This window comes from Macrotis lagotis, chromosome 6 (genome assembly GCF_037893015.1).
Source record: "Macrotis lagotis isolate mMagLag1 chromosome 6, bilby.v1.9.chrom.fasta, whole genome shotgun sequence".
Lineage (NCBI taxonomy): Eukaryota > Metazoa > Chordata > Mammalia > Peramelemorphia > Peramelidae > Macrotis > Macrotis lagotis.
This window is the reverse complement of record NC_133663.1, coordinates 54,931,117-54,943,273: the sequence shown is the minus strand read 5'-3', so window position 1 is coordinate 54,943,273 and position 12,157 is coordinate 54,931,117. Positions and strand designations below refer to the sequence as shown.

The window sequence follows — 12,157 nt, the reverse complement described above, 5'->3', positions numbered from 1 at the left end:
CCATCAGTGCAACTATCAGACCCAATTTTCACTATCTGTGATAGAGAATACCATCTGTATCCAGAGAAAGAATTATGGAGTTTGAACAAAGACCAAAGACTGTTACTTTTAATTTTTTTTTAAAAAAAAGTTATCTTTTATGTAATTTTGATATCTCTTATACTTTACTTTTTTTCCTTAAGGATCTGATTTCTCTCTCATCACATTCAACTTAGATCAATGTATATCATGGAAACAATGTAAAGACTAATAATCTGCCTTCTGTGGGTGGGGGGGAAGGAAAATGAGATTGGGGGGAAATTGTGAAATTCAAAATAAATAAATTTTTGAAAAAATTAAGCTATGCACAATTAGTTATATGGTGACAGCTTAATTTATAGTGGCCAGGAGGTTGTCATTATTAAGAATTATTAAGTATTTCTGGGTTGGCAGAATTTTTTAAGATTCATTGTTATTTTTACTATCCATGAGTTTTCTAATAATATATATATTGCATTTATTATGTTATAATACCAAAACCTTTTTGAAGTTATATGATACTTAAAGTGTTATTTTACTTTTATAGGAAAATCTGCGGTATTATGTAGAAAAATTATTCACTATGATTATACAGTCCAATATGAGCTGTCCCACTGTCATGTGTGATGTGTTCTATTCGCTAAGACATATGGCTGCTCAAAGATTTCCTAGTAAGTGCATCTATTATCACACACACATACACACACACACACACACACATATATGTATGTATATGTATATGTGTATATATATATATATATATATGTGTATATATATATATGTATCCTAGACTCGGGCATATAATAGCCAGGGTACCCAACACACATGTCTCTTTACCACTCAAGTTCCCTGTATTTTCAAAAAGATGTCACTCTCCATTGGAAGGAGAGTCATCACTTGGAGTTGCTGACACCAGCAAAATCATAGGTCTGGGCTAAACAAAAATATGTGATTTGGTGCTCAAATATTGGGTCTTGAATTTGCAAATAGTTCCATCTTATGACAAAAACAGTTTGTAGTTTTTTTTTCCTTCAAATGCAAAGCCATATTATTAGTTTTGTTTCATGACAGCATTAAGAAGTAGTCTTTGTGTCTTTGTCAGCTTCTCTAGTCAGAAACTTCTAGCTAAGAGCTAGGAGATGTGTCTTTGGCAAAGACAGTGAGCGTATAACAGTTCCTCTTCTGCCAACTGTTGATGAGTTCGATGACTAGAACTGATGAAACTCCCTTGCAGCATCTAGATTTACTACCTTTTTTCCCTTTATGTTCTGTTTGAGTCAAGGGGAATTGGGTTTTTCCTAGGATTATCTGATTAAGTTGAGAAACAGCCACACACCATGTCCTTAGTGTTCAGTCTTTCTAAGCAGCCTTAGGGAGTAAAAGCTTTAAACAGTTATTGTTGTTGCTTTAGATGTCCTTGAACAATTCCCTATTTCCTCTCCTGGCTCCCTTCAAGACTCAGCTAAAGTCCCCTCTAGACTTCTCTGTCCTTCTTAATCTTAGTGCAGTCCTCTGAGACTATTCTGTTTCTCCTGTGGGGTCTGGTTGTGACCTAGGTTTTAGCTTGTTATCTCCCCCCTTAGACCAGGAGCTCTTGGAGAGACTCATTCTGTCTGCCCTGGTGATTCTTACAGGATGGAAGCATCTTCAGAAGGATTCCCATCTCTGCCTTCAGGCAAGCAGATGGAGTCTGAGAGCTGAGGGGGCCAGCTGTCATCTGCCTAACTCACAGATTTGTAAATCATCAACCGGCTGGAGTTGGGACTAGTTTAGGATCAGTCATTTCCAGAAGGATCTGGGACTTTCCCTGTACTTTTCTCTATCTTCTAGTAGCTGAGGGGCTTGTTGTTTAATCAATCTCAAAATGCTGCCCTAAAAAGGATGTGTCCTAGTCTGTGGGCAGCAGATTGTGATTATTTCTTCTCCTGTTCGCCAAGATAGCTTTCTTCTCAGAGTCAAAATTTAGTTTGTCCTTTTCTGATTAATTTCTTTTTTAAAAAGGTGATGTTTTTATATTAAGAGTTTTTATGGGGCGGCTAGATGGCTCAGTGGATAAAGCACCGGCCCTGGAGTCAGGAGTACCTGGGTTCAAATCCGATCTCAGACATTTAATAATTACCTAGCTGTGTGGCCTTGGGCAAGCCACTTAACCCCATTTGCCTTGCAAAAACCTAAAAAAAAAAAATAAGAGTTTTTATATTATATTTCTATTAATCCTCATTGGATTTTTAATTCCACCAGTGAATACTAATCATACTTTACATTTTGAAATAGACTTTACTATTACCAGATGCTCTGATTTGGCAAGAGCAGCAACTGTTTCCTGCAACTTTTGCTTCAAAATGTTTAATAATGTCAAAATTCAGTGTAGCTCCCTAATTGTAAAACATGCTATTATTAGAGACTCCATATTTCAGTTGAATTAATATTTTATGTATCTGCCTTCTCTAGCAGAAATGTTCACTTAAAAATTAGCATACAGTCAGTATAGATGGCCATAGCCATTTGTACCTGTTTGAATCTGTAACTTCCTGTTTTTAATGTGTATTTCTACAAACAGCCATTATGGGAAAGCTTTGCTATCTTAATGAACCAGACTAAATTTTCAAGGGTTTATGCCTGTGAATAGTTATAGAAAGATACCCAAGTAGATGTGAGTCTCTCTTTTGAATTTTAGACTAAATAACTAGGCCTTTAAAGTTCAAGAAACTGTCAGTTCTGGCCTGGTTTAGTTCTTGGCTTGCCGCGGGATAGTCCCAGATGCTTCTTCTCTTTTCGGTCACATTGTTGCTATTGAACCACAAGCTCATTGTCACCCTGACATGAGCCCAGAGCCTTATGCCCAGCTTGGTACTCTCATTTCCCCCTGGCAGTGTTCACCAGAGTGATTCTCAGCCTGCTCTGAGTGGTCCTTTTCTCTCAACTGCCCTCCGTAGTCATCCTCATAACTTCAGCTCTTCTTGGTACACATTCAAGAGAACAGTTCTCTGCAGGATTGCTCAGGACCCTCTTATTTTGCCTTCTCTGTGACTTGCCTGTTGTTGGCCCTCATGACTGTCCCGTGTCACCATTTTTCTCTGCAGATGACCCTCATGTGCAGTACTCTGCCGTCAGCAGCTTTGTGTTTCTTCGTTTCTTTGCTGTAGCCGTAGTGTCACCTCATACTTTTCATTTACGACCTCACCATCCAGTAAGTGTTTCTTCTGTTCAAACTTTACTTCTATTTTACTCACATTCATTAGAGTAAAGAAAGAGAAGTCAGAGTGAACTAATTTCTTTGGTTGTATTTTGGAGCAATTCATTATTTTAATATTTGCTATATTTTTAAAGCTATTTAGTAAAAACTGACAATTGTCTTTTTGTTTCATTTTATAGCTATTCATTAAAAGTCTAGGAACTATCATTATGGATAAAATACTTTGTTGAGCATTATACCTGTGTTTTAATTAGTTTTCAATTTTTCTATCACATTTTTTATCACAATATTAAATTCTTAGGATTTCCTCTCAAGTGTAAAGATGCAAAATATGATAAATAAATGGTTATATAAAACTAAGAGTTTTTCTAAACTGTAAGAAATTCTTTACTTTTTAAAAACTTATAGGGTTTTCTTTGTCAGATATAATATTAACACCACATTTAAATGTATATTTTGGAGCTATCACATGATCTAAACATTATTTAACTCTGTCACATCTACTTTCCATTTACATTAGCTTTTGTGTGTTTTTATTCCTTGTGTAATACAGCCTACTTCTGCTCTCTGCTAATTTATATGTAATTTAGTTTAATCCAGTAGATTTATATACTAAGGTGAAAAATGAAAGTCTTTCTCCAAAGAGCTTATAGTATTGGTAGAACAAGACATTATGTGCAAAGAAACATAAGACAAGGTTAAAAAAATAGTCAAGGGAAAAAAGGGAATATTCAAAATGCTATAAGAAAATTTGATGGGGGCAGGTCACTTTCACTGAGACATCACAAAAGACTTCATGGAGGAATTGACACCTGGAATTGAACTGGCCTTTGAAAGGAGTATACCAGTAGGCAGAAGTGAAGGGAAGGCAATCTGGACAGCTTGCATGAGGCAGTGGAGAACAAGATAAAGTTGAGGAATAGCTAGTTGTCCAATTTAGTTGTAAAGTCTTGTGTCTGAAGATGAGCAGAGTGAAAGACTGCCGAAAAAGTAAATCAAGTTCAAGTCTAGAGGACCTTGAATGTCAAACTAAGGAGTTTGTATTTTATTTTCCATGCAATGAGAAACCAGTTAAAAGAGTGATAGAGTAAGGCTTCCATATTAGGAGCGTAGGTAGTTTCACACCTTATGAGGGAATTAGAAAGAAGACACTATAGGCAAGGAGAGCAATTAGGAGGTCATAGTAAGAGTTGTTTAGAGCTCATCAAGTGTGGAAATAGTGCAAATGAAGAGGGCATAGATGTCCAAAATATCCTGAAGTTGGGATAGATAGTTAGATGTGGTAGCTGATTGGACATGAATTGGAGAGGAGGAAAAACAAAAATATCGCTACCAGTATTTTTCTTAATGCCTTCAAAAGAAGTAAGAAATTAGGAATGACGGGTTTTTTTGAGAAATACATTCACCTTTGGACATTTTAAGTTTGAGGAACTAGCCAGGTGGAGCTGACCCCACAAGGCAGTTTGCAACAAGAATTTACAGAAAAAACTGAATTATGAGGTTTTGAAGTCATCTGCATAGAACTGATCATTGAAACCATGAGAGTGAATGAAAAAAATTGTCAAAGCAAAGTGAGTGTTTTTCCACACATACATGTGTCTACATATTTATGTGAGAGATTGAGATTCAGAGTAGAATCTGGAGGGAATCTCACTTGGGAGACCAAGAAGGAAGAGGACCCCACAAAGGATCTGAGGAGGAGCCTGGTAGGGAGCAAGTTTGTCGAATCCTAAAAGCTCAGGTGGTTATCATTTCCTTTGGAAGATACAGATTCAAGAGTGCTAAGAAACTGAAGTTAAGATTGCAAGGCTAGTGAAGTTTATGCAATAGGACTAGACTGCTCTTTTGATAAGTTTAGCATTGAAGGGAAGAAGAGTTAAGAAGACTGCTTTTTTAGAATGAAGCAATCAGCAGAGAGAAAGATTGAAAAATAAAAAGAGAAAATGAATCAGAATGAGAATGGAGCAAGTCTCCAGTCAAAATGAGATTCTGGACTCAAATACTGAATCTGACTTACCTTGGGCCAAGAAGAAAGCCTTCCTGGCTCCTGAAAACAAAGGGAAGAAGGAAAAGAGTGAAGATGAGGCTCAAAGGAGAGGAATTGAAGATCCTCTCAGTGGATATAGTTTATATGATAGCACCCAAACACAGATGGGTACCCTTTTTATTCTTCACTCAGCTTTGGAATTTTATGACAATGGGGCCTAAATTTCTTTGCAGTTGTGGTTATGTTGTTTTTATTCTCCTCTTTGCAAGAGATATATTCATTTTCCACTCTACCATTACATCTTTTTTTATAACCTTTCATGAAAAAGACAATTGGTTTTGTTTTATGGTGGTATTGCTGGTACCTCAAAAAATGCATTGACCAGATATTCTGATGGAGGTGTATGACGCCACAGACCGAATCTTAGATCAAAACTGAAGTGACCTGCTCCTGTACCCTGGATCTGGCGCTTGGTGGATTGGGAGCGTCCCTGCTGACTGGCGGTACACCACACCAATAGGTCAGGGCAACAAAGGGCACAGCTGGAAACAGATACTCTTTCAGCAATTTTCTAGTATATAATCATGTTGCCTTGGCAAAAATATCAAAGTTTCTGTGTACAATATGTAGTTTCCACTTTCTCAAAAATGCAGTTGCACATTAAGTTTTAGTTAACCTGCCCAAGTAAAATACTTGAACTAATTTAAGAATGACTCTAAGAAGGGAGGGTTGTAAGCCAAAGTTCCCTCTTAAGCATGGGTGACTAACAAAACTTGTCATGGGCCACAATATAAATTTAATGTCTATTTATAACGACAATGTAACCCATATTACCAATGAGTACAGTGATAAAATGTAATAAGTAATAAAGAATGAACTTTGAGGGCCTGTGTGTAGCCTGCAGGCCACAGGCTAAACACACCTGCTCTAAAGGGTAGAGAAAATAAGAACAGAGTAGTTCCACTGAGATTTCAGCCATGAGGTTTGATGGCCCTGAGTTTAGAGAGAGATGAGGAAGAGGAAGAGGATAAATAGTCATTTGGACATTGATGGTTGTAGGAAGTGGCTGATCAGCATTTTAGCTAAGAGAGAAGCCAAAGAGGAAAGAATCTCAAAGGTGATAGAATCAACAAGATTGTTGCACATGGCAGAGAGCTCAGGATATATTAGGAGTGAGAATAGTTCATTGGATTTCTTGATTAGGAGATCATTGGTAACCTTTGAAAAAGCAGTTTCAGGAAAAAATTGGGGGTGTGTCAAAAGCTGTATTACTGGGGACTGAGAAATAATGGGATATTAAAGAAACAAAGGATATAATATAGTGAACCACGAGAAATTTGGTAATAAAACTAAACTCCAAAATTGTCATTTTTGTTGGGGGGGGGTGGAGGGAGCAAAGGAAGGACACAGTTAAACTAAAGTTTTTTCAAACAGGAAAAACTATCATGTATTTATTAAAAGATAATCAGTGGAAAAGCAGAGACTATATATAGATACTAGAGAAAACAAAGATCTCATGGTTTGGGGACATGGGTAGAGTTGTCATTGAAAGGAGGGGTGCTTTTTTGACAAAGGAAGAAATTATTTTGAGGTGAAGAGAAAGAAAAATATCAAATGTGCTCAGTCTTTTTACTAAAGGAGACAGGTAGTCTTTTGAACAGAACAGTGACAAAATAGTTTAAAACCGACCATGTAAGCAATGTAGTAAACTGAAAATCTTCAAGAAATAAGTAAGAGGATTGCCAATCACCAATTAGGGTTCATCACAGTTTCCTGAATTGGGGAAGAATAATAGCTCACATTTCTGTATTATACAATTTGAATAATGATTTTCTCCTGCACTTTTTCTCTACAATAACCATGGAAGGGTGTGGGGGTGTGTATTACAGAACACTAAGGTTGATACCTATTAGCCAAGCCATCTGACTCCATGTCTTATTTCTTTTTTATTTTATTATGCCACCATAGGATGGCTTTGGCTTCATTCTTCTGTTTAGGAAAGATAATTGAACTTAAGATAGAATATTGTGTTTAACGCCAGCTTTGAAATTGCCTTGTAATAGTTTTAAAGAATTTTATTGTTTTGACAGAGTATTGAAGAAGAACTTTGCATATATAAGAATTCCAGTGACTTTATGTAAATAATAAGATAAGAATTAAATTGAATCTTGTGAATAAATTTAAGTGATGATGTAAGCAGAGACACATACATGTGCACACACACATTCTCACACAATAATGTATGTGATATGTTTAATAACTACTCTTAAGGTCCTTTAATTCCTCCTTATTAGATTTTGTGATTTCTCTCCTCCTCTCGTTTAAATTCACTGTTAATTTCCAAGGTATTTCTGTTTGCTGATATTTAGTTTTTTAATTTCTCTTTTGTCTTATTGCTACAACTTGAAAAGTTGGTCATGATTTTCATGGAAATCATTAAACATATGTAAGACCATTGAATAGAGTCTGCTTATGAACTGGTTGTTTTTAGACAAAAATAGAAAAGGATGTAAAGATGGACATCCTGAAAATGAGTAAATGAGTATAATGTATTAGAAACTTAAGTAAACAAATAATGTGCTTAATGTGTATCCATTGATTAAATAATTGTCTTTTAAATCTGATTTTGTTTGGAGAATTTTTATATTTTACTAGAACTCTTTAGTTTGTAATTTCTCCAGTTTATGGCTTGAGCCCAAAATAATCTCCTTTTCAGCTGAATCATTGACTTGGATTTATTGTATCTACTTTTTTTTTTAATCCTATTGCTTTGCGGGGGGAAAATAGGCTCCTTGATCTGTCATGTCTTCTTTTGGCATTAAGTATATTTTATTGATACCTTATCAGGAAAATAATTGCCTCTTTTGAAAATTCTTTAGGATGCACAAACAATTAGAACATTAACTCTCATCTCAAAAGCCATTCAGACTTTGGGAAGTTGGGGAAGTCTGTCTAAAAGCAAGGTGAGTATTATCATCTTAACTGTCTAATATAGCCATTTTCAAATCTGTAGCCATCATCACCACAAACCCTTTTCTTCTTATCCTTTCCCCCATCTTGCAAACACAACAGTCTTCTAGTATGTGCCTTCCCTACCCAGCTCTTTGCAAAGCTTCACTGTGGTCTCCAAAGTAAATCTCAAAGTTTAGAGGTAGAAGAAATCTGTTGAAAGGATAGATGAATGGATCATAAGACCTGCTTGCTATATTCATTTAACAGACCTCCCTCAGAATCATCCCTTTCCGTTGCCTTTTTGACTCCTTTTCTTGGTTCATGAATCATGTTGTACTGATGTATTTAGGCTTCAGTTAACAGAAATCTTGTTTTCTTTCTTAGTCAAGTTTCAAAGAGACATTCATGTGTGAGTTTTTCAAAATGTTTCAAGAAGAGAGGTATATTGAAGCAGTTAAAAAGGTATGATAATATTGTTCTCTGTTAATATTTAAGAATTCTTTACCATGAGTTTTTGAATTAATAAAATAGTATATCTTAAATTCAGTAGACCAAAAAAAAGTTTTTCTGTGGATCATTTTTATCATTTTCTCCAAACTTCATGTTGTTCTCAGGGTTAAAGCCAAATTTAATGTCTTTTTTAAACTTTAAAGCCCTACAGTGCATGAAAGCCAACAGCTTTTTCTCTGTACTATCAAGCAATAAATCATTTAACTGTGGAAGCCTGCACACCATTGTCTCGATGTGCAGGCAAACATGAATGAATGAATGAATGAATGAATGAATGAATCATTTAACTGTGGAAGCCTGCACACCATTGTCTCGATGTACAGGCAGAAATGAATGAATGGATGAATGAATGAATGAATGAATGAACCATCACCATTATAGAATAAATAAGGATGAGAGAGGTGTTAGTCTGACTTAATGAAAAGTCCTACTTAAAGATATTTTTAAAGAGTCTACTTTTATTTTCATATATAATACTTATTTTTAAAGTCAATGTATATTAAGTAAGGTAAGTTAAAGGAAAAAATTATAATTAATAATGTATGTCACTATTATGAAAACGCATTGAAAGAATACTTACTATTTCAAGCTTTTATTTTGGAAAAAACTCTGATTTTAGGCATAATTTATCTTACTAATAATACTTGGAAAATTCACAGAGGAAAAGTTTAGTCTTACTGTTTGATGAAGCCTTAAATCCTTTTATCATTGTGAACAAGATGGGAGAGGTGAAGGAAATAGATTAAGTCAGACCAAAACAATCAGACCCAAAGAGAGAGTCATTGATGGTTTGGTATCAATTTGAAGAAAAGCCTGCAGTATTTCCAGGGCCTTCAGTAACTTGAATGTGAAGCCTTAGTGATATGCTTGACACGTTTATAGATGACATAAAACTCAGAGGGATTAGCACATATATTAAAAGGTAAAGTCAGTATCAGGAGATCTTAGCATGCCATAACAATGGATCAGATCAAATAAGATAATATCTGATGAGAGTAAATGTAAAATAATATGTAGATTGGGAAAAAACAAGGCTTGATTTCTTTGAGAAAGCTCTGCCTGAAAGTATCAAAAAGTATGAATTGACAGCCAAAAAGTAACTTAGCTGGTATTGAAAGAGGAGGTATATTGTCCAGAATGAAGAATGCGGATGGTCCTGTTGCTGTCTGCTTGGTCATATCAGACCACATCTGGAATGTGGTCTCTGGGAGCCACATTTTGAGAACAGTTGGATCATCAAAGAAGGGTGACCAGGATGTCCAGTGACTCAGGGCCATACTATATCCAAATTGATTGAAAGACTGAGGAAATTTCACTGAGAGAAATTCTCAGTATTCTTTTCTCTCTGGAATCCAGGTGGCCATTGGTTTAAGGAGAAGCTAATTTTATTGGATTGGGGGGGGAGGGTTTGAAGGAACATGAGGGTGTCTGTCTTCAAGTGTTTGAAGAACTGTCACATGAAGTGACTAAACTTATTCTCCTTGGTTCCAGAGAGTAGAAATTAAGAAGACACAAAGAGGCACATTTTAACCTGACATAAGAAAAATCTGTCAATTAAGGCTTGTAAAATTGGAATAAACTGCCCTAAGAACTAATGGGATCCTCTTCTTAAAGATATCAATTAAAGCTAAATGATCACTTGTTCCTCTTAGAATCATTGACCTCAGAGGCCATCTGCTATAACCCACTTGTTCTGTAGTTAAGACTCAGGGATTTGTTACTTGCTCAAGTGGGGAAAAAAATGAGAGAGAGAGGAATTATTGAAGATCATATTCTTGTTTAGTTATGGGCTCAATGTGATTCTGACTCCTATTTTTGAAACTGTGAAGAAATTATTTTTGGTGTTTTTATTCATAGAATTATATGTATATGTTTTTTATACCTCTCAAGGTAAGAAGTTCTATTACTCTAAAGGCTGTTTTTTGAGTGTTGCCAGCATGTCATCCTCCGAAGCAGAAGAAAATGATGATAGTAAGGGGCGGCTAGGTGGCGCAGTGGATAAAGCACCGGCCCTGGAGTCAGGAGTACCTGGGTTCAAATCCGGTCTCAGACACTTAATAATTACCTAGCCGTGTGGCTTTGGGCAAGCCACTTAACCCCGTTTGCCTTGCAAAAACCTAAAAAAAAAAATGATAATAGTAAGACGAAACTGGTAGGGTTCCTTTCAAAACAACAACAACGAAAAAATGATGGGGGTTTTTTAAAGCTAAGAATGCTAGCCATTGAGGCTTTTGAAAATAAATTCTCTCTTATTTCAAAAGACCAGGCAAAGCTAAGCTGTCCTTTTATTCCTAGGACATTGCTGAAACATTAATAGGACATCGTGGGCTGACTTATGTTGGCAAGATTATGATTCACTATCTTTTGTTTTAAAAATATGGTCCTTTTTTTTTTTTGCCCTGTGTTGTCTGGCTGCTGGTGTGCCAGAAACTGTTTTTTCTGAAGTTGGCTGTGGCTGAACATATGCTATTATAATCAAAATATGCAGTTTATAATGTCAGTCTAGAAAAGATTTAAGAATGGTAGGAGTTTAGTCTTGTTCTCTCTCTCTGCCTTGAGTCACCCACTCACATTCTCATTGAGTGTTACTATACTTCACCTCCAGTCTCAAATTTTGTTCTTATCTCCTGGATTTTGTAAGATTATTTTTAGTCAGATATGCTAGTATTCTGCATAGTTATTGGTTAAGACAGGCTATATACAGTACTAGAAATTGCAAAATGTAATGAATTCTGGTGTCTGATTTTTCACTGGCACAACTTAGCTGGTAGGTGTCAGGCCTTCAGTCATGAAGTAACTAATTCCTGCTCTTCTAGTTTTATGCCTTCTTTCACACTGTTCCATCCTTCTTTTAATATCTCTGACTATCAACTCTTTATAGTCTATGGAGAAATTCTGCCCTTAAGGAGAAGAATATCTGAAGAATGTTCTAAATTTTAGTTACCTAAGTCATCATCATTGCTAGGAGGCTGAGGTTGGGAAGCTTAGTCCTTGACTCTCTTTGCTGTTTAGTGGTCATTTGTGGGTTGCTGTGAAATGAGGTGATTACTTGGAAAAAGCTCTCTAATTTTCCCTGATTACATATTCACAAGGACTTAGATCCCCAAATTCACAAGGATCTTTTATCTTTTTCTCTTTCAATGCCCTTGCTAATTCTAAAAGATTCCATTCAAAGGAGCAAGAAGGATCCATGGGAAGGAACCCAGGAATTTATTGGAGAGGATCTGTGTTGAAAAGTCTTATATAGCCTTAAATAGGTAGAAAATAATAGAGAGGGTAACATAATGAAAGGATACTGGGTTAGGTGTCAAGCTCTGCCTCTTATCTACAATTATTGTCACCATGAAGAAGTGGCTTTACTTTTCCAGTCTTCTGCTTCCTAGTTCTAAAATGAAGATATTGTATTGTGTAACCTCCAGCCCTAAAACTGATAGTTCTGTCAAATTTGATATGGGTCAACTTATCTTGGGGACATGCCAATAGCCCCCAAGATT

The 12,157-nt window shown here is 35.9% G+C and overlaps 1 protein-coding gene across 3 annotated transcripts in view; it reads left to right on the top strand.

Moving 5' to 3' along the window:
* Positions 1 to 12,157, top strand: part of RASA2 (RAS p21 protein activator 2) — a 144,632-nt gene that overhangs the window by 105,639 nt on the left and 26,836 nt on the right. For all 3 annotated transcript variants that reach the window (XM_074191182.1, XM_074191181.1, XM_074191180.1), the window contains 4 exons: positions 566 to 689; positions 3,102 to 3,208; positions 8,081 to 8,164; positions 8,538 to 8,615. In XM_074191182.1, the coding sequence (XP_074047283.1) occupies positions 566 to 689; positions 3,102 to 3,208; positions 8,081 to 8,164; positions 8,538 to 8,615 (393 nt within the window). The remainder of the gene's footprint in view (positions 1 to 565; positions 690 to 3,101; positions 3,209 to 8,080; positions 8,165 to 8,537; positions 8,616 to 12,157) is intronic.